The 21154-nt window shown below is 47.7% G+C and overlaps 1 protein-coding gene across 1 annotated transcript in view; it reads left to right on the top strand.

Moving 5' to 3' along the window:
• The first annotated feature begins 19637 nt into the window (after positions 1–19637).
• Positions 19638–21154, top strand: part of CDCA7L (cell division cycle associated 7 like) — a 32044-nt gene continuing 30527 nt past the window's right edge. The window contains exon 1 of the mRNA XM_084791560.1: positions 19638–20106. Coding sequence (XP_084647686.1) covers positions 20083–20106 — 24 coding nt within the window. The 5' untranslated portion in view covers positions 19638–20082. The remainder of the gene's footprint in view (positions 20107–21154) is intronic.

Below are 21154 nucleotides of genomic sequence, written 5' to 3'. Positions count from 1 at the left end.
TAAGGAATATATTCCTACAGTATCTTATTCCATAGCCAATAGGAAGTGTCTTCCATTGTGCACTGCAGTTGCCCATTAATGGTCTGACTTCAGCACCCTGGAGAGCAGCCGAACTACAGGGACGGTGGCTTGTTCGCCATTGTGCCTGCAGGCCCAAAGGCAATCTATCCTACTGTAAGCTAAGAATAAAATACATTTAAAACAGGCTGTAGCCAGAAATACATCCTCTGAACTCCGATTGTCACTGCAGAAGGTAAAGCAGGAGAGATGAGGTAGCTTCGTGTGCCATTATACAGTTTGGAGGCCCCCCCAGACTTCAGCAGTGGGGGTACCTAGCTTTTAAGCCAGGCGTCGTCACCTGCAGACTGTGTGACTTTAGGAAAGTAAGTCACTTCATTTGAGACTCAGTTAATATTCTCTGAAATGGAGATAAAGCAGTGAATGAGACAGAGCACTTGTGTGTCTAGCCTGTAGTGGGGACACAGCAAATAAAATTGCTGATTTCTGTACTGTCATGTTTACTATACTAATAACCTTGGTGGTGGGCACACTTGGGGTAAATATGAGGACATGAGTCACTACCATGTAGTCAATAGTAGCTAATAACTACTGGGGAGGTCCCTATCTCCCTGGCATCATCCCAAGAGTTTTGCGAATGCATTTAATCACTTTAACTACTCCCTGAGATAATGCACTGTTAGCATCACCTCCTCTCATTTTATAGATGAGGAAAATGGTCAGCAGCTTGCCCAGGAGACAGAGTCTAGAGTCAAACCCCAGTTTACAGGTTCATGGTCTTGACCATCGACCTGGTCAAGGACTGACCAAGCCAGAATGTAAGAAAAATACACCATGGAGAGACAGCGGAAGACACCCATATCTGTTTTGCATCTCAGGAGATGCAGCTGTCCATCTCTGAAGCTTCATTCACTCCCTTCTGTGATAGGAGGAGTCATGTTTGTCCTCACAGAACTTAGCCTTGAGTGCAGACACATGATCTCCAGGGGACACACTGTATGGTGACACAGTGATCTCCAGGGGACACACTGTATGGTGACACAGTGATCTCCAGGGGACACACTGTATGGTGACACAGTGATCTCCGGGGACACACTGTATGGTGACACAGTGATCTCTGAGGGGGGGGTACACTGTATGGTGACACAGTGATCTCCGGGGACACACTGTATGGTGACACAGTGCTCTCCGAGGGGGGGGTACACTGTATGGTGACACAGTGATCTCCGAGGGGGGGGGTACACTGTATGGTGACACAGTGCTCTCCGAGGGGGGGTATACTGTATGGTGACACAGTGATCTCCGAGGGGGGGGTACACTGTATGGTGACACAGTGATCTCCGAGGGGGGGGTACACTGTATGGTGACACAGTGCTCTCTGAGGGGGGGTACACTGTATGGTGACACAGTGATCTCCGAGGGGGGGGTACACTGTATGGTGACACAGTGCTCTCCGAGGGGGGGGGTACACTGTATGGTGACACAGTGCTCTCCGAGGGGGGGGGTACACTGTATGGTGACACAGTGCTCTCCGAGGGGGGGGGTACACTGTATGGTGACACAGTGCTCTCCGAGGGGGGGGGTACACTGTATGGTGACACAGTGATCTCTGAGGGGGGGTACACTGTATGGTGACACAGTGATCTCCGAGGGGGGGTACACTGTAAGATGACACAGTGATCTCCGAGAGGGGGGGTACACTGTATGGTGACACAGTGATACCAGGGAAGACACACTGTATGGTGAATTGTAGCCACACATAGCTTGTTTTCCCACATGAATGGTGTTCTAAGTCAATCCCCAAGCAAAGCTTCAGATTCAAGCAAATCAGTAATAAGCTCTAAAACATATGAAAAAAAAAAGTGACTATCAGGGCTGGAGAGATAGTTCAGTGGGAAAACGTACTCACCGTGAAAGCTTGGATCCACACAGAAAACGCTGTAGTGCGTCTGGATCCCAGCATCCCATGGGGAGCCAAGAAATGGAGACAAGAGACCCCCCCCCCAGGCTAATACGTCCCCATCTCAGAGCAAAGTAGAGGCATGATGGCTAACATCTGACGTTTGCTCTCTCTGTGGCACGCACGTGCACGCTCACACAAACTGGAAGCAGGTGATTCAGCAAGGGCAGACCTTTATCGGGCTGTAAAAATATCGCTGTTTTAGATCTGTGAGCATGTGTGCACTGAGGGCAGAGCAGGCAAGCACTTGAAGGAGTCAGGCTTCCCTGAGAGCCCTGATTAGGAACAGTGCTTTTAGAATTCAGGGTGGTTCGGGAGAAAAACCACTGCCTGGTTTATAGCTTATATACAAAGCATTGAAAATAAGTCCAAAGGTGTCCGCGTTCTTCTTCTTCTTCCTCCTTTCCAGTTTAGTTTAGCTAATATTTAAGGCGCTACAAAGACCCCGCGGCTCTGAGCAGAGACATTTCTTGACACTTAAACAGTTTTGTTTCCTGTTCTGTTATTCAGTTTCACCTCCATCTCGTGTGAAGGGTGACTGGGAATATTTGTCTGTTTCTCCCTCTGATTTCTCATTAGTAGTACACACTTTAAGGCCAGCCAGATGGACAGCCCTCACCAAAGCCCCCGACCCCCCCCTCATTCCCTACCCCTCCTTACCCCCCCCCACCCAGGGAAGCCCCAGGCCTGCTGTCCCTGGGTGTGCAGCACACGGCTTCTGTTATGAAGTAGAAGAGGCTGCTTGGCGAGAAGGGGAAAACATTATCCTAGCATTGTAGATAATACAAACACCAAGGGACGTCAGAGGTCATCTGCCGTTCACCAGGCTATTTCTTTAAATGTTCTCTTTTTACAAAGAAGAAATCCTAGTTGGTCCCTCAGTAAAATGTATGATTTTCGTGCATCAGAAATTGATCATGGATTTGATATATGTAAATACATGTGTTAATAAAATAGCTGTTAATAGTAGTGTGAGAATGGAGCTAGAAACTCCCATGTTTTTTTTTTTAATTTTTAATTTATTCTTTGAGAATTTTATACATGGAGATAAAACATCATCAAATTCACCCCCTACTTCCGCATGCACCCCCAACTCCCCTGAGATTCCTCATGTCCTCTTTCAATGTCACAACCCATATATATCGTGCATATATTATTACATATATGTGCTATACGTAACAAAACCCACCAAGTCCAAAACTCATTTTAAAGCAAACTGATGGTTTGTAGAATATCCTGTGATTTCCCAGCAGATGGCGCTGTTGTATAAAAACAGTTTCTCAACTGGGCCAAGGACTAAAGGAAGATTTTTTTGCTGCTCTAAGACTCTCCGGAGGCCCAATGGGCAAACCACAGGGATGAGGTAAACAGTAACCAGGGCGTTTCCTTCAGTGTGCTGTACATGGTGTACGTGCTGTATGTGGTATATGTGGTGGTCAGGGAAAGCAGTTTTATTCACTTAGCTAGGTATGCAATCCTTCCCCGGATAGATGCTTTTACCTAGCACTTTATCTGGGCTGGATAGGTTAAGCATCTCTGCACGTCCCGCATGTCTAATGGCCTTTGGGTCAGGTAGACCCTGAGACACGGTTGTGAAGGACTGTCGCCACTGGGAATTGCGCTTCCTGGGTTCATTCACACGTGACAAGCACAACCGGGATAGCCCTGAAAGTCTTCTTGGACTTCCACTCTTTTACTTGTTCAAACGCTTGACTCTCCAGGCCCTGGGCTCCGGTTTGGGAGAAACGGAGTCAGCAATAAGCTCTGACCACGTGGGTCTGAGGAGCTGGCAGTTTTCACGAGCTGCTGACATGCCCCACAAGGAGCAGGGCCATAACTGGCAGCTACCAAAATGGAAATTCATGTCATCGCATGTTGGAAGCGATTGAGGGGAAAAAAAACAAAAACAAAAAAAACCCAAAAAACCACGGGGCTTAATTTCTGGTGCTGAGCCCAGAACATTCGCCAGCCTCAGGGCTGAGTTTGTTCACTTCTGAAAGCAGGTGCCCCAGTGACCACTTCAAAGTACTGTGGGTGTCCTGGGCAGCCATCTCCACCAGGAGCAAGGACAAGTCCAGAAGGTGAAGAAGCTGCTGCTGCTTAACTGCATCTGTTCAGCACGTCCATGGGAGGCCACTTTCATGTCTAATTGCATCTTTAGAATCCTGACAACCCATTGATTTTACAGAGAGTGTTTGCATCTGGAGCTCTCTCTCTCTCTCTCTCTCTCTCTCTCTCTCTCTCTCTCTCTCTCTCTCTCTCTCTCTCTCGTGTGTGTGTGTGTGTGTGTGTGTGTGTGTGTGTTTATGTGTGTTTCTGTTTCTCTGTCTCTCTCTCTCTCTCTCTCTCTGTTTCTCTCTATTTCTCTTTCTCTGTGTGTTCCCCCCCCCCCCACTAATTTAAACTTAGAGCAAAATTGTAACATTTATATTCCCTTCATGCAGCCCTTGATGTTAGCTAACAGTTTCCATCACTGTTACATACCTACAAGATTGTTAACTGGATCTGTTAACAAGATTGCTCTCCTGTGCTTTCCCCTCACACTTCCAAGTGTCCTTGTACTGGCTGCTTGGGATCTTTACCATGTGCCCACAGGACTGAGTTGGTAGCAGGAAGAGGAGGCAGAGGCCACTTCCTTGGCAGCAGGTCAGCCGCAGAGGCAGTGAAAAGGAGGTAAACAGAGAGTTGCAAAGGGCACCTGGGAACAAAAAAATAGTGCGATCAGAGGAAGAGTGGGGGAAGGGCTCCCATGAGCTGCCAGGCTTTAAGGCAGAGGCCTGAGAACTGTAACTGTAGCCCAAGGGTCCCAACACCCAGGGCTTGCCCAAGGCTTGATAGCTGTAACATTAGCTGGTACAGAGAGGTGCTACTAACAGCCCTGCTGAAAGCAACATTTGCCAAGTGCTGAGCCAGGGCCAGGAAAGCCCAGAGCAGAAGCCTCTGGGATGAATAAGTACCTTAACCTCTAGTTTTCAGGGCTGGAGGCTGTCAGCCCCGCCCCCCACTTAAGCTTAGGGCCAAGGGCTCCCCAAAGGAGAAGAGCCATCCCTCCCTCACTCTAGATTTCTAGTTAGAGCAGAGGTTGTTGGTAAGAACCTCATTTGAACTCACAATAAATGCTCTTCTCTGAGGTCCATCTCAGGCCCAATGCTGGCTGTCTATAGCTGTGCATCCTTGGTTTCTTCTAGTCTGAATTTCACAGCCTTTCTTCACTTTCTTGACCTACTCACTCTTGAAGACTTAATGGTTCTGGGTAAATTTCCCCTAAGCACCCACATATCTGTAGCTCCCCAACGCACATAAATTAAAATTAAGTAAAAAAAAAAATATATATATATATATATAAAGATTACAATGAAGACAGTAAGCTTCCCTCAAATCAACCGCCTTTACCTTGTTAGCTGTGATTTCATTGGCGGTTATGGTACCCTCAAAAAACATGCCTACGCTGCTGCTTCTTGACTTACTGCATTTTAGCCACCCTCTACAAGCTTCTTCCTTGGGAGATAAAAATGTTACATTGTTTTTACGTCTGTGCACTGTCAGTATGCTTTTCTCACTTTCAGTCAAGTTTATAATCCGCGTTTGTCTGTTGATTCTCCATGCATCGCATGCTGCTGCAGAACCGGGATTTCGGCCAGAATTGCAGCAGCTTCTCTGCAGCCCAGGTCTGTGACCAGCTGAAGCTCGTCTCTTGCCCAGAGAAGCTGTGCTAACATCTGTTCACCCCAAATGATCTGTCCGTCTTTTAGAGCATAAAGCCCTCCATGTTTGGTGCTCTTACTTCTTTCCTTAATTGTTATGTCTGGCATAAGTTGTGGAATTACTAATATTTAATATTATTCATGTAATTGTTAAGGCATATGTAAAAGGAATTATTCTATTAATATTGATTAATTCTGGTTATTAACAGGCAGCATTTATTCCTTAACCTGCTATTTTATAAATAAGAGGCACAGAAACCTATTAGACTTAAAATAAGCCTTCAAGCACCAGAGCTGGCAGACACCAACCCTCTAGGCTACTTTGTCTGCTTCTCATTCAAAATCCTAAATACTTGCACATGTTAACGTAGGCTGCTTCTGCTCCATTGGGCCAGTCCTCAGAGCAAGCTGCTCCTGGCCACGTGCTCCTGGTCACGCTAACCCGTGGCGACCCACTCCTTTCTTCCTCCTTCCTATCTCCTCCTTCTGTGACCCCACAGGCCTGTGAAACTCCGCCTACCTCTCTTCTCCCTAGCCCAGGCTGTAGGCAACTTTATTGGCCAATCAGGGCTAATTTGGGAGGCCAGGCTCACACAACATCATTTGGGATACTTGAGAATTTGCTCATAGGACAATAAAAATAGCAGGGTCAATCAATTAACATTTGAATACCAAATAGTTCCAGGTCAATCCCAACAGGCATATTTAATATATATTTAAAATTTTACATATATAAAATAATGACTTTAATTTTTAGTTACATAAAATTATTAATGTTATCAGATATTTAAAAGTTTTTTTTTCTGTTGTACTATGGAACAATTTCTCCACTCTTTTTTTTTCTGTTTGTGCTAATTTTAATATGTAGTTCATACACACTACTTAGGTACATTTCCAATATTTAATCCTTTTATTTTAATCACTACAAAATAAGAGCAATTTAAGTCTCAGTTGGTAGTAAATGCATGTGTGCATTTCATGGATGTAAAATGTTTTTTATATTGTGGATGTATTTTTTAAATATATAGGAAACTATCTGGACGTCATGTTTCAACTGCCCTTTACTGAGGCACAGGTTGTAAATAAAACCGTACTGGTTCTGAAGAACAAATGAAACTTAGAATCAGACCTGGAACTTTGTTTGTTTGTTTTACGTATTATAAGAGTAATTTCTTAAATAAAATCAAAAGAATTCTGCAAGCCAGAAGACTTCCAAGTATTCTTGGAGATGACCCGCCCTGTATTGTTATGCTAAGCACACCAACTGTCTGGATTCCTTAAACACCAGCAGAGAAGAGGAAAGGCCCGTTTTCACTGTCCCCTGAGGACCAAAGTGTGCTCTTTCAGTGCCGTCTAACCTACTGACTGCGCTGTTACAAGGCTGTCTTCCTTATTGCTTTCCATCCTGAAGCGGTGTTGCATACACATGTCACAGACAGCTGCTGACTAAACACGTTGTGGCAACTACATACAATTACATCCTTCCTCTTGTAGTGCATGCAACACATCCGCATAGCCTGAATCTTCTTGATGAAGAATTTATGTGGAGGTGACAGTGGGCGGCAAGCAGTAAAGCTGAAGCCTCAAGGTGCTATCTCTGGCACTGAGTCGGGGAGCATAAGACTCAGAAGGCAGATCTTCCATGGGAGAAAACCATGACAAAACTTAGGCTTTAAACTTGGGATGACTCAGGATTTCCAAGCGTTGACCAGGAGTGTTCAGGCCAACATATGTGTGCATCGCCAGGAAGCCGCTAGCGCTTCTGAAACTGCGCAGTGCTCATCGGAGCCCTGAACACTCTCCGCTGCTCAGCAGCTCGTCCTCTGTTTTCCCACTGGGCTTGAATCTACTTTATGGCCGCTGTGTCACCCTCTTCTGTCCTGCCCCTCACCAGTGCCCTCACACACACTACAGAGAAGGGCTGGTTGAGTTATGGCCGCTGTGTACACACTCTTCTGTCCTGCCCCTCACTAACACACTCACACACACTGAAGGAGAAGGCCTGGTTGATCTTTACTTTCACTCATGCACTCACTTCTGGGCCAGTCCTAATACCCACACAGAAAACCCACTCAGCTCTCCCTCAGGCTCAGGTCAGTTAGCCACTGTGCGGACAGGGTGTGCTCTCCGATGCACCATCCTCCCGAAGGTTCAAAAGGGATTCCCAAGTTACCAGGAGGACCTCTCTCACGCCTTTGTTTTCCTGTTTGTGTTGAAAATTTAGCTCCTGTTCCTTGAACGTTGCGGCTTGTCAGTCTCAACGGCTTTCCTCACTGCTGCCTCTCAGTGACCTGGCCGGCGTGGGCTTGTACCTTCTCACAGCGCTGCTGTTTATGCCCGGGTCATCTGCTTTTCTAGCCATCAGCAATCTACTGTGGTTCTTGCTCGTTATTAGTTCCAAGGCAGACGGGAGCTCCTCTGAGTCAAGGGTGGCGCCAGTTCTCCCGATGCGATTCTCTGACTTGCTTGTCTTCTTGCTAGAGTCCCGTAAGTGGTGGGGACTGTGGCCCATGGTCCTGCAACTTTATTACGTTCTCGGAGCTCCTCCTGACACTGCAGCCTTGCTTCCACTGCTACCTCCCAGCCTCCTCAGTTGTGCAGCTCCCCAGAAGAGCTCGCCAGGAGCATAAGGAGGGGAGCGCAGCCCTGGGACTAGCCCAATGCACGTGTGTGTGTGTGTGTGTGTGTGTGTGTGTGTGTGTGCACACTCAGCCCCAGTGCCCCTTGGCCACTAGACACAGCGATGAGGACCTGTGAGATCCAGAAGCTGGGAGGACTATAATCCCCTGCCACCTCCTCGGCCCGGCCCGCAGCCTGCTGCACTCACGCGTGCCCCACGTCTGGACCTGATGAGACCCAGAGCGCCAAGCCTCCCCTCTGCTTTCTTATATATTTCTCCTAGCTGCTGAGGAGAATCGATATGCTCAGGGACTTGTGATAGTACATTGTCTACTAAAAGTTTTAGAATCCTTTTACACCTTGTGTTCTGAAGTTTTGTAATGATTTGAAATTAGTAGATCCCCTTTAAATTATTTTTATTCTTATTTATTTGTGTGTGTGTGTGTGTGTGTGTGTGTGTGTGTGTGTGTGTGTGTGTGTGTGCACATAAGTGTAGTGCCTACTGAGGCCAGAAGAGGGCATCGGATCCCCAGGAGATGGAGTTACATTCAGTTACATCACTTAACTGCTGAGCTGTCTCTCTAGCCCAAAGCCAGAACCCAAATAGGTTCTTGGAGCCTGAAAATTTGTATTATTGCATTCTAGACTGCTGTCTACTCACCCATCTACCTAACTATCATCTGTCATTTACCTGTATCGCTTGCTTGTCTGCATTCTTGCCTCACTTGTTTTATTTTTTCTGCTTCTTTGTTCTGAGATTCCTAAGGTCAAATATTGAAACTTCTGCATTAATTCTACACATTTCTTCATGTTTAATCTCTTTCTTTTTGCTCAAGGAATGGGAGACAACGGGGGAGGAGATGGATAAATAGTCCTGTAGAGCTATTATAATCTTTATTATTATTTGTGTTGTCTTTCCATAGGGCCCTGTTTTTAGCTATGGGCGTGCTATTGAGACACAGGACAAGGAAGGGGGCCCCATTTGGGGGAGGAGTTTATAAGACATGGGTTGTTGTAAAAGGAGGTAAAATTTTGCACCTACAGGGGAGCTCCTTAAACTCCAGATGTTCCTGACGCCAACCCCGTTCACTAGGCTCTTTCCTCCTCAAGACAAACGGCGAGGCCTGCTGACAGATACTTGCAGTGCAATGGAGCTGCCCAGAAAAGACTTAACCAGCCAAGCTGTTCGAGAAAGACACAACTGCCACCAGGAAAAGGCAGAGCCCAGCCAACCTGCCTGGAAGAAACTCAGCCCAACTAAGTTCCCTGGAAAAGGCACCTTCCAACCTGCTGGGCTGCCAGCATATCGTGCGGTGTGCCCCAGTTCCAAGATTTTGTTAGCCACCAGCCACGGGCACTGCTACACAATATGGTATCACATCAGCCCCTAACAAGTGAGAAAATACCAAGCAGCTTCTAGAACAAAGAGGAGATTTTATTACCACCACCACCACCGTTGCCAACATGTCCTCCTCAACATCTTGGTTTCTGTTTGATTGACCCTATTTCCTTATTCCTAAGGAATGCTTGCTTTAAGTATAGTGTGTGTGGGGGGTTGTTGTTTGTTTGTTCATTTTGTTTTGTTTGTCTGGCCTTCACAGGCTCCAATTTTCCCAAGACTTGGAAAACTTACTTTTTTCTTATGTTAGAAACAACTCCCTGACCTTTGCTGATCTTTTTTTTTTTTTTTTTTTTTTTGAGATAGGGTTTCTCTGTGTAGCCTTGGCTGTCCTGGACTTACTTTGTAGATCAGGCTGGCCTCGAACTTATAGAAATGCACCTGCCTCTGCCTCCTGAATGCTGGGATTAAAGGCGTGTGCCACCACTGCCTGGCACCTTTGCTGATCCTTGTGGGGTATGGCAGTGTGAAGGGGCTAAGCAGAAGGAGATGGTGTGGGGAGAGCCACAGGAAGGAGGCACGGGCGCTGATATGTTCCTTCAAAACAAAACAAAACAAAACAAAACAAAAAAGACTTTGAATCTAACATAGTTATGCTCAGTTTCCTCCGTCCTCTTGTTACAATGTAGTCTAGCAGGACCTTTGTGTGGACTGCTGTGACGTCATCTCTAACAAGCCTACTTCTCACAGGTGCAGGACACGGTCGGCCTTGATGTGACTGTCAGCAAAGCCCTAGTCCCATTGTTCTGAGCCTGGCTTAGGGACCTATGGTCGTTGGCCTCGTCCATAGCCTAGACTTTTACTTCGTCACACGTGTCCAGATACTGGGCTACACACACAGCAAAGGCAAGAGCTTGCATGGACAAAGACAGTATAAAAGGATCCAGACACGGAAAGTAGGTCAGAGCTGAAAGCTGCTAAGGATGTGTTCGGTTTTTCAGAATTGAGTAACTATCTGGGATCTCCTTTCTCACAGTCAAGTCTAGACTACGTGTAGATTTTATAAAAGAGCAATAGGCTGCAGGGTTGAGGTGGGGTTGAGGAAGCGGTGAGGGGGTGAGATGAAGGAGTCAGGGGTGTTCTTTCTCTTTTCCTTTGAGTCAAAGTCTCACTGTGGCCCTGGCTGGGCAGGAGCTCCATGCGCAGACCAGGCTCATCTTGAACTGGTGGCAATCCTGCCTTTCTCTCCTGAGGGCAGGGATTACAGCACAGGCTGCACCAGGCTTAAGATGCTTAAAAACAATGTGGAGCACCTGGGGGTGGGGTGGGGGGAGACAGAAGTAACTGTGGGCAGGGTCAGTGGCAAGCACTCTGGGATGGAGATAAACTGAGCCTCTTTCTCATGTACTTTAATTAAAATTTGAGTTCCTTAGGCCATTATGCTCCCAAGGAGGTGGAGGCTGGGAGATCAGGAGTTCAAGGGTATGTTCAGCTATACAGCAGGTTCCAGGCCAGCCTGGGCTACACGAGACCCTGGGATTGTGTTTCTCGTAGTGGAAGCTCTGGTTTCTTAAATAAAAAACACACACTGTTATGATATGGGGGCTGTTATAACTATGATTGCCCCGCGCAGGCTCAGATAGTTTAAGTCTGAAGAGTCTGAGAGAGCATAAATGCCAGAGCGCTGAAAGGAAAGGGGGTCGGAGGAGGAGGAAGGCTGCGGCTGGTTCGCCCTGCTTCTGCGTTCGATGTCTGCTGCTTGCTGCTTAGCTGGGCTGCTGGATGCAATGACTATGAAGGTTGGAATTGCCCGGAGGAGCTAAGTCTAAAGAGGTCTACGTCCCTTTCCCCTCTAACTTTCTCTCTAGCTAGTGTTGGGGGCATTGGAAGGAAAGTAGAGGCATAAGAAGTCATCTGAAGTACATAAAAGGGACGCCAAAAATTTCTTAAAAAGAACACTTGATTTAAAAAAAAATACTGTGTTGTTGTTTGTTTTATTTTGTTTTGTCTTTTCAAGAGGAGAGACACCCTGTTTGAAAAACCAAAGTAGGTAAGGAAGGAAGGAAGTAAATAGTGCTTTGAAAACAAATGCAGTGATAGCTGGGTATGGTGGTGCAAACCTTTAATCCTGGTACCAAGCTGGCAGAGGCAGGGAAATCCCTGAGTTCTATGTCAGCCTGGTCTACAGAGTGAGTTCTAGGACAGTCAGGGCTACATAGGGAAACCTTATGTTGAAAAACCAAAAAATAAAAGCAGTGTTATTGGCTGGTATTTGGCAAGCATTTGGGATTTCTTAGAGATGTTTTGCGAATTCTAAATACAATGAATACAATTAATGTAATGTAACGTGAGCTTTACAGTATATGACATGTTGTTTGCGATTTAGCCCACGAACCGGACACATCACTAACCACACACTGGTAATAAATAAATAGTAATAATAATAATCTATTATTTAGTAGTTCTTATCTATAGACATGTTACAAAGGAAAATAGTTATGATCCATTTACAGTTAATGATACCAACAAAAGAACTGTTGCATATAGTTTTAAAAGAATTATGGGTAGTTTTTTTTATGATGAAAACACATCACCTTAGGCTAGGATAGGACTCAATTTGTAGACCAGGCTGGCCTTGAACAGTGATTCTCCTGCTCTGCCTGTGCACCACACCCGGGCTACTGTATTTTAAGTGAGATATTGTTTTTGTATAGACAATGGGGCACAGACTGATGTACCAACCAAGGACAGTGTGTGCACAGAACCAGGACCCCCTGCTCAGATGTACCCACAGACTGCCGATTCTCCACGGGGGTGGGGTGGGGTGGGGTGGGGTGGGGACTGCTGCTGAACCTCTGACGTGCACTCTTGTAGGAACCAGGCCCGACTGGGCTGCCTGCCTATCTTGCTGTTTCATGTTCTGTTTGTAGCAGCTTCCATGTCTGTGTTTGTCTTCGTTAGCTAGTCATGTTTACTGCTCTGAGAACGCGCCCCTCCCTTCCTCGAGACTTTTCCTCCTGTGTGCAATCACCTCTTGAGGGATTTCACCTGGGAGGAGGATTCCTGTTTTGCTGCCTATAAGAAGGCTCTTTGGAACTCTGAGGGGGGGGGGGCGAATGAGAATAATACACCGCTGCCACGGCTGCTGCTCTCTTAGCACGAAGGACCCGCTGTGTTTGTGTGTGTGAGTGTGCGCGCGCGTGCGTGAGTTAAATCCACAGTCCCTCGTCCTCTCGGTACCGTGGTGGTGCAGGCGCCACACACTCTGGCACCCACAATTTGGTCCCTGCCTCTAGACAAGAGGGCCTAGCAGCATACAGAGGAGGAGGAGGATGCAGGCTATCCCGGTGAGACCTAATAGACAGTTGGGGCGGGAGGGCCCCCTGTCAGAGGTCTGGGGGAGGGAAGATGGGGATGGAAGGACAGGAGGGAGGAGATGGCTGCCGAGATGCAGTGTGAATAGGTTATAAGAAATAAAATACACATTTAAAAGAAGGTCAAAATGAAACGGACCTAGATGGAAGAGAGACTCCTAACTCAAGTCAGTCTATGCTTACATGAATTCAAACTGCAGAACAAGCAGGTAACTTATATTGCTGATCCCACTACATGGGAACAGCTCTGAGCCATGAATGTCTATGCACAGCCAAAGCTTCCTGTTGGCTACAGAATCCCCATGATTTATTATTAGATGCCATTCTTTGTATGGTATGAATGAAGATTTGCAGATGTCTTTCTTCTGGACATATGAAGAGCAGAAAATGAGCCTTAATTACTCTGTGCATCCTGCACACCTCATACTTTTATAATGTTAGGGCTGTATAATGCTTGTGAGAAATTATGTTCTCAGAACAAAAGAACCAGACACTGACACTGGATCAGATTTGGCAGGATCCATTCTTCTCAGCATGATGGACACTTGACATCCTGCATCTTTCATGTTCCAGCCCTAAGAACTTCAGTTGCTATCCCTTACCAGAACAGGACAGCTCCCAGGACAGCATTGTAGAAAGCTCCTGATCCCAATTGGTCTAATATTTCAGACTGTCACACACAGGACTTCAATTAAACCTGGAATTTCTCAACATTTAGAACCTGGACCACAAATGTTATTCTTAGCTTGTTTAACCATTTTCCCCAATTGTATTTGGGCCCCTACAAAGGTATTATTCATCCCAAATCAGCCAGAAGAAGCCTTAAAAAGAGAGCAATGCCCCATTTCCCTTAAGGGGGGTTGGGTAGGGTTTTGATTGTTTTCTTGGGATATGGATATTTTCATTGGGAGTTACTTATAAATTATTATTGGTCTTATTCAGAGAGAAAATGAGGTTGGACTTAGGGATTTCTCTCTGTCTTTTCCTTTATCTTTCTTACGTATGAAGATAGGGGTCAAAAGAAAGAAGGGGGAATATAGAAATTTATAGGGATGACAGGACAAGAAGTAGATTATTGAACCTACTCCTCAACTTAAGGCCTTACCTGTTACTCACAAACAAGGTTATTTTTAATTCATTGGTATAGTGTTTTGTATATTGATGCAAAATAAGTTCAATTTTTGATATATTGGTATAGAATTCAAATTCAATATTATTCTTTATACACATTAAATATGTTGCTACTCTAATCAGAGGTAGTGTACTCATACAACTCAATTACAATACAAGGTACTTCCAATACTTTGAAAGCACTATTGCAGGCTGTTTAGGATAAATAAGTAATACAAGTTAATTGTTAGTTGATCAACTCATGGTCATGTAAATTACTAGTCTACTTTCATCACAAGAATAAACACCTAGATTTAACAGATAGATATGATTCTATAGATAGATAAGGTAAAATAGATAAGATATTCCAAATCCTCAGGGACTTAAAGATTTTTTTAAAAAATGATTTTAAGGATCCTTTGACAATGAGACAGATTATTTCCTGGCAACAGGCAGCCTTCCTCAGAGAAGATGATGAGCATCAAAGAGCCTCCTTATGGAGGAGATGGCTTCACATATGGCAAACCAGTTACTGGGCAAAATGTCCTTATTTCAGCTACAGACAGAATTCTGCCTAAAAATAGGCAAGCTTGGATTCAGGCAGAGTCGATGGACAAACACTACCAAGACAGGGTAAGCAAGTCCTCAATAGTTCCTGCCTTACAAGTATCTCTGTCAGATACACTGGGCCCAAAGGCTGAAAACGATGCTCCAACATTATAGCGAGTTTTGTGTGACTGTTCAGGCAGCAAACTGTCTCTGCCATTTTCTCATTTTGGAAGCTGCTGACTTTCACTTCCGGTTCACTCAGGTAATCAATTCTATTCCTTCTCAAGTCTCTGATGGGGTTGAAGACCTGACAAGTTTAGTCTTACAATTAAGCTTAGTTCTTTAGGGGTTAAGATGTTTTTAGGTCTAGATAGAAGTTTTTAGGCTGATAGAGATGAGATATGATAGATATTGATTTACATTCAGAGTTTTAGACACACCAAGATAAGAAAGATGTTTTCTCCAAGGTTGCCAAATACACATATGACACATAGACAAAACACTATGTAGATAACATTTATATAATTCCTAATTGTTTTGTGGTTCTTCTTGCTGTGTGTAGTTTATTGTATAGGTGTAATAATATAAACGTATATGTAAAAGTAAAAGAAAATAAAATTAAAAAATTTTAAAAGATACTGTTTTTGAAATTTTAATCCATGGATATAATCATACTTTTTATCATACCCGTTGCCTGTCACTTTCTCTTGTCCTCTTTTTCGTTTGTTTTTGAGACCCAGAGTGTAATTAGGGTTGCTAGCATGAGCATAGGTGGGGGGCGGGATGGAGGGTGGAGGGGAGTGGGGGGCGAGGAAGGGGGGAAAGGGGGTGGAGCTATTCACTAGCGTATACGGTATTTGTCAGCGCCCGCACAACTGAATACAATGTCTCCCCCTCCCCTAGCGATCATCAACAGCCAATAGCAGCCCAGGGAGGGGCGGGAGCCTCATGAAGCCCCGCCCATCTCTGATGACATGTTAACAGGCTGTTCCTGTGCAGGTTCTGTGCTGGTGACCACGGCTGCCATGAATGAGTTCATGAGTGCAATGGCGGTGTGTCTGGAGGACCGAAGTCCACATCACCTGTCCTCCTGTTCTACGTTCCTCTGTCCTCTGAGGTGAGGCTCCCTGAGCCCTGGAGGGCACCGCGTGGCCTTTTCGTGGGGAGAGGTAAACAAGTACACTACACTGATGCTCAAGACAGCGCGTTAATGATGGGCCTAAGCAGGATTCTGCCCGAGGCTAGTTTGGTGAAAAAGTGTGTTTATTTGGTTTGCTTAGGAGAGCGCGGATGCCACAAAGCAGCCACAGCACCAAGATGTCCTCGCTTGAGAGCAGTTACACCCAGCTGGGAGGGAGGTGGAGGGAGAGAGGCTGGAGCCTCAGGCCGAGTGACCCTCCCCACTCGGCAATCTGAGCTGTGGAACCTGGAGGGGAGGCCAGGGTCAAGCCATTCAGAGGCCACTGGCTCGCTTATCCTTCCTGGCCACTGATGTCAGGAGGGCACCACAGGGCGGTTTGCCCCCAGGAGTCCGCCTTGGCTTCCGGCCGCTGCTGCCCTGTTGCTTGTGTGAGGGATGCTGGTGTGACCTGCCCTTGGGGCAGCCCCACTCTGCTGTCCATGGCTGCCGCCATCGGGCTCTCCTCCCAGCTGTCACCTTACATTGACTGCTGCTGTGGGCTGTCAAATACAGCCCCAGGTGACATTGTACTGAGGTTTTGTTTTGTTTGTTTGTTTTTCCTTCGTTAGTGTTCTGTTTTGGGGTTCACGTTTCCTTCCCTGCTCTTTGCTCAGACTCCCAAGCTTGAATGCCTGGTGACCCCTGCACAACTCAGGCTCTCCTGTAGCTTCTAACCTCGCCTCTTGCGTCACCATGATTACCACGGGCACCACGGGCAGCGGAGCTTTATCCTGAGGTAGTGGTGTTTTCTGAACTCAGCATAGGTAAAGCACCGTGTTACTAACTGTACCGCTATTCACCTCCCATGCTGTTCAGTGCTTTCTTTCTTTCTTTTTTTAAAATTAGGATATACTGAAGCTGTAATACCATGTCCACACTCTGGCGCTATGCCCAGTCAGGAGGATGGGACACCTGCTTAACGTGAAAGAAACTTCCAGAAAGGCACCTAGTCACTGTCACCATTCTGCTACAGAAGAATCGTTTTTCTGGATGATTCTGCCCACGGGTAGGGGGTTTACCTGTGAACTGCTTACCTCACTCACACTTCCCTATGCTAGCTCTTAACTAATCACAAGGAGTTGGCAGTTTCGAGGGACTAAGAAACAGTGGGCACTTGGGTGCTCTCTTCCTTGGCTGCCGTCTTACTTATTCATGGCCGACGTGAATGCACTAAGGGGGAATCAGGCCGTTTCCCAGGTAGCATCCAGCTCTCTCTGGCAGAGGTGGGCTTTGCTGAATTGTCGGGGGAGGGGCACCAAACAGTTAAGCGGCTGTGTTATAACAGGGTAGACCCTGGGGTCACTGTTCGTGGGAGGACGTGAACAGTGGGTCTCCGTTTCAGATGAGATACTGAAAACCAAAGGCAGACAGGGTGGGGGCGGTGGGGGGGGAGAGTGAGGGGCTGACCCCGGGGCACTCAACGGCAGCTGCATCACTGAAAAGCCAAGCCCAGTATTCCTGTGTCCCTGGAGCTCCCTGTAGCTTGCAGGCTGCCCGCCCAGCAATCATTATTACCCATGTAGCCGGGGAGGAGCTGTGAGAATCCTGGGCCTTGTGACTTTCCTCAGCTTCCTGAGCCTGAGGAGTGTCCCACCTCTGCTAGGAGGGAGTGCTTCTGTTTGGCTATATAATACCCAACGTCGAATACCCAAATACTGAGCTTTATGAACCCGACTCGGGGACTTAGTGGGATTCTTTTAGAGAGAAAACGGCGTGGGCTGAGCTAGCATCTCTAAGGGCCTGGCTGGGCCTATGAATAACACGGACCTAAGATAGCTGAGTAGGAGAAAGCCACACATGTTTATTTCATAAACATTTAGATAAAATCAAAGTTTCCCATATTGCATTGGACGTTGCCAGGAAGTGAAAACCTGGTGAGAAGGCGGCCTCGGCTAGGTAGGTAACTGAGTGCAGCGGCCACCAAGGTAAAGGTTCATGTAACTACGGCTGCTCAGGCCAGATTGGCCTTGGCTTCAGTTTCCTGTCCTTGATAAGAACCTTGCTTTCCTTTCACGTGGGAGGCACCATTTCTCCCCGTAAAGTTCCGAGGAGGGCAGTTGGTCCTCTTGCACCTGCCGCTCATGAAGTGCCTTTGATGTCCTCAGTACAGAAGGGAGGCACGTTGGGGAAGGCACAGTCTTATGCCAGGGGTCACAGCTCCCCCACTCAAAGAACTATAGACCGCTTCCTAGTCTCTTAAAGAAACATGTTTAAAAGGTTAATTTCTAATTTTGCGTGTCTGGTGTGACTGACGATTTGCCTGTGTGTGCGCGCGCTGAATTCTATGGTTTGAATAAGAATGGCCCCCATAGATCCAAGTGAGGAGCAGAACTTGGCAGCTTACTCCCTGGTTCTTACTCAGAGGGATGGCATGGGTCACGGTGGGCTGGGCCCTCCTACATTGTAAACCGACAGAATGTTGCACAGACGCGGTCACAGCCCGGTGGAGACTGTCCCTTAACTGAGACGTCCTCTTTGTGTCAAGTTGATGCAGGTCTCTGAAGCAGGAAGGCTCGGTGGGTTAGACAGGTTCCTGACGAGTCAGCTAAGGCGCTGAGTGCTTCGCTTCTTCAAACCTACACTCCCTGTAACAACAGGGTTCTGCGGTAGTCTACAGCAGAGATAACAATAATAGAAGCAACTGCAAACACACCCTCAGATCACAGGAAGACAATTACCTCAGGTTAAAAAGAGCTTTGGTTAATACATCTTACTGGTCTTTCTGGCAGCTTAAGGAAAATGTGGGGAGAGGGGAAAGGAACAAAGAGTGTTGCGTTTCCTCTAGAAGCATTAAACATATTTTCTGGTTTGGTGGTACCCTGCTGTCAAGGAGTATCTGGGTGAATGTTGGGATAATTCTAGGAGATGGGCCATGTGTAGTAGCTACGGTAAAAATACACATTTTCTTTTCTTCTATTTTGAGGTAGGGTCTCACATCCAGAATCCTGGCGGCTCTGCCTCCTCAGAGCTGGGGTCCCAGGCTAGGGCAACCAAGCCAGGCCCAGTGCATCTCCAAAGCCAGGTGCTGTTTTGTGACTTTCCCTCCCCAACACTGACGTGTCGGAACTGCAGGAGAAGGCAGGGCGCCTCTTTCCCGGACAGTTTCTCTTGAAGCCTGCTGGGACTTCTGGCAACATCATGCCTGGCTGCTAAGTCAGCCTAGAGGAGCTGCTGCCCTATCCCCTCATGGCCCCATCCCATGCTAAAGCTTTTCACACTTTGTTTTTCAGCTCCTCAGGCTTGCTTTCTGCCTCCACTCATTAAATGCTTCATGCTTCTGACTAGGGTCCTAAGTCATCCATGACCCCTTAGACTACCCCCCCTCCCGCACCCCCGCATCTAACCTGTTCCAAGTTTACATGTCCATGCACTTTCATTGTTACATTTATCATTATTAATCAGTGGTGAGAATTAGGTTACTAATCATTTTAATTTTCCGTCAAATTAAGTGATAATGCCACATAATTATCATCATAACACTTGCGTTATCAGTATAGTTATTCATAGTATCCTGCGGGTAATGGCTCCCAGCCCATACAGTCCACCCTAGTAGGCACTGGATTTTTGTTCATCCCTGAGTCTGCAGGGCTACCTCAGCGTTTCCACGGCGAGGAGTAGGTGCTAGCGACTAGCAGCTAGCCACTCCTGGGGAGCTCGGGCTAGCAGGATGGGGGCCTAGCCTGCAGTGGGTTAGAAAACTTTGGGCGGTTGCAAGAGACCTGGGCAGCCAGTTCTGGCGGCGCGCAGACCACGCCCATTCCTACAACAAAACAAAGCCAGCTCCTCAGTCTCTGCGGAACCCCGAACTCAGGTCGGAAAAGCCACGGGACACTGGCACCGCAGGGTTTGAGTGGGCCAGGTGCCGGGAGCTCAGAGGCGCGTGCAAGCCCAGCTCGAGTCTCCCGCGCGAACCGAGGCGGACTGCTCCACTGCGGACCTGCGCGGTAGACGGGGGAAGCCCGCGCGCGCACACCGGCCGGTCACCGCGGGCCGCGCGCCCCCTTCGCGCGCTCCCGCGCAGGCCGAGAGGCTGGGACCGCAGGCGGCGTGGCCCCGGGACGGGCGCGTGGCCCGAGGCCGTGCGAGAAGGCGCAGAGCGCGTGGCGCGGCGCGGTCCCCCCGCCCGGGCTCAGTGCGCCGCTCCACGGCGAACTCCGCGCGCTGCGTGCTCGGGGCCGCGCCAGCCCGGGTGGCCGCGTGTAGGGCGCAGGCTGAGCCCGGCCGGGAAGATGGAGCTGGCCACGCGCCCCCAGGTGAGGGTGCCCCCCAACCTCCCCCACGCCGTCCCTCCCTCCCTCCCGTCCCCCCCCCCGTCCCCCCCCCGCTGCTTTCTGCACGCCAGCCCTGCCCTGCGCGGCTCCTGGCGCGGGTCCGTCTGTCCATGTGGAAGACTCCGGTGCTGAGAACTTATGTCCTGCAGGTGTGCGCGTGGCTCCCCGCCGTGCCACTCCGGGTCTGGAGGTCTGGCCTCTGCAGCCCAGGACCCAGGAAGGGACGCCGCCAGTTTTGGAGCTGCGGGCAGGCGGGGGTGGGTGGGGGTGGGTGGATGGGGGTGTCCTCGGCGCACATTGCTCAGAGACTTGGGGGGCGGAGGAAGGGGCGCGCGGAGGGTAGCTAGCAATCCCCCCACCTTCCTCACCGGAACTGGTGCGCGGAGATCAGGAAGATTAAGAAAAAAAGTTACAAAAAAAAAAAAAAAAAAAAAAAAGACGAGAGTCACACTATCTCAATCTTGGTAATAAGAGTTTAGAAGAGTTGCTGTGGTGTTCGTTCTAGAACCTTCATAGATTGTTTTCCAGGAATTTACCACTTGGGGCAAATGGGAACGTCTTAAGGCCAAGTTAACAAACAACTTTGAAGTTGCAAGTCTTAACGCAAAGCTCAAACCCATTATGGGCCCAACTAGGTTTTGAAACTTTACTAACACTTGAGATTAAGTCTTCCAAAGGGTCATTAAGCGGTGGTGTTGTGATTTCTATTAGTTTACAGTTTCCGGGTTTTTCTCTGCCTTAAAATAGCTCCCTATAAAAAGCGATAACCACCACAAGACATCTAAGTGGACACACACCTTTTTATATAGTGGCAAACAAAGCAGTTTTTAAAATGAACAAAGAGCGCCGCATGTCTTACATGAGAGCTGCTTTCTTGATCCACTTCTGACCGCACCTCCAACTGGGGTTCACCCCTGTTGTCTGCCTGGGCTCTGAGCCTTGGAGGAGCAGGCTTTGCCAGACCTGGCCTGCCATAGCTGTGTGCTGGCCAATTAAAGAGCTAGCCAGCTGGCTAGCTACCTGCGGCCGC

Source organism: Acomys minous (assembly GCF_964271855.1).
Source record: "Acomys minous genome assembly, chromosome: 8".
NCBI classification, from domain to species: domain Eukaryota; kingdom Metazoa; phylum Chordata; class Mammalia; order Rodentia; family Muridae; genus Acomys; species Acomys minous.
Note: the sequence above shows the minus strand (reverse complement) of the source record. Positions and strands in the feature narration are given on the sequence as shown.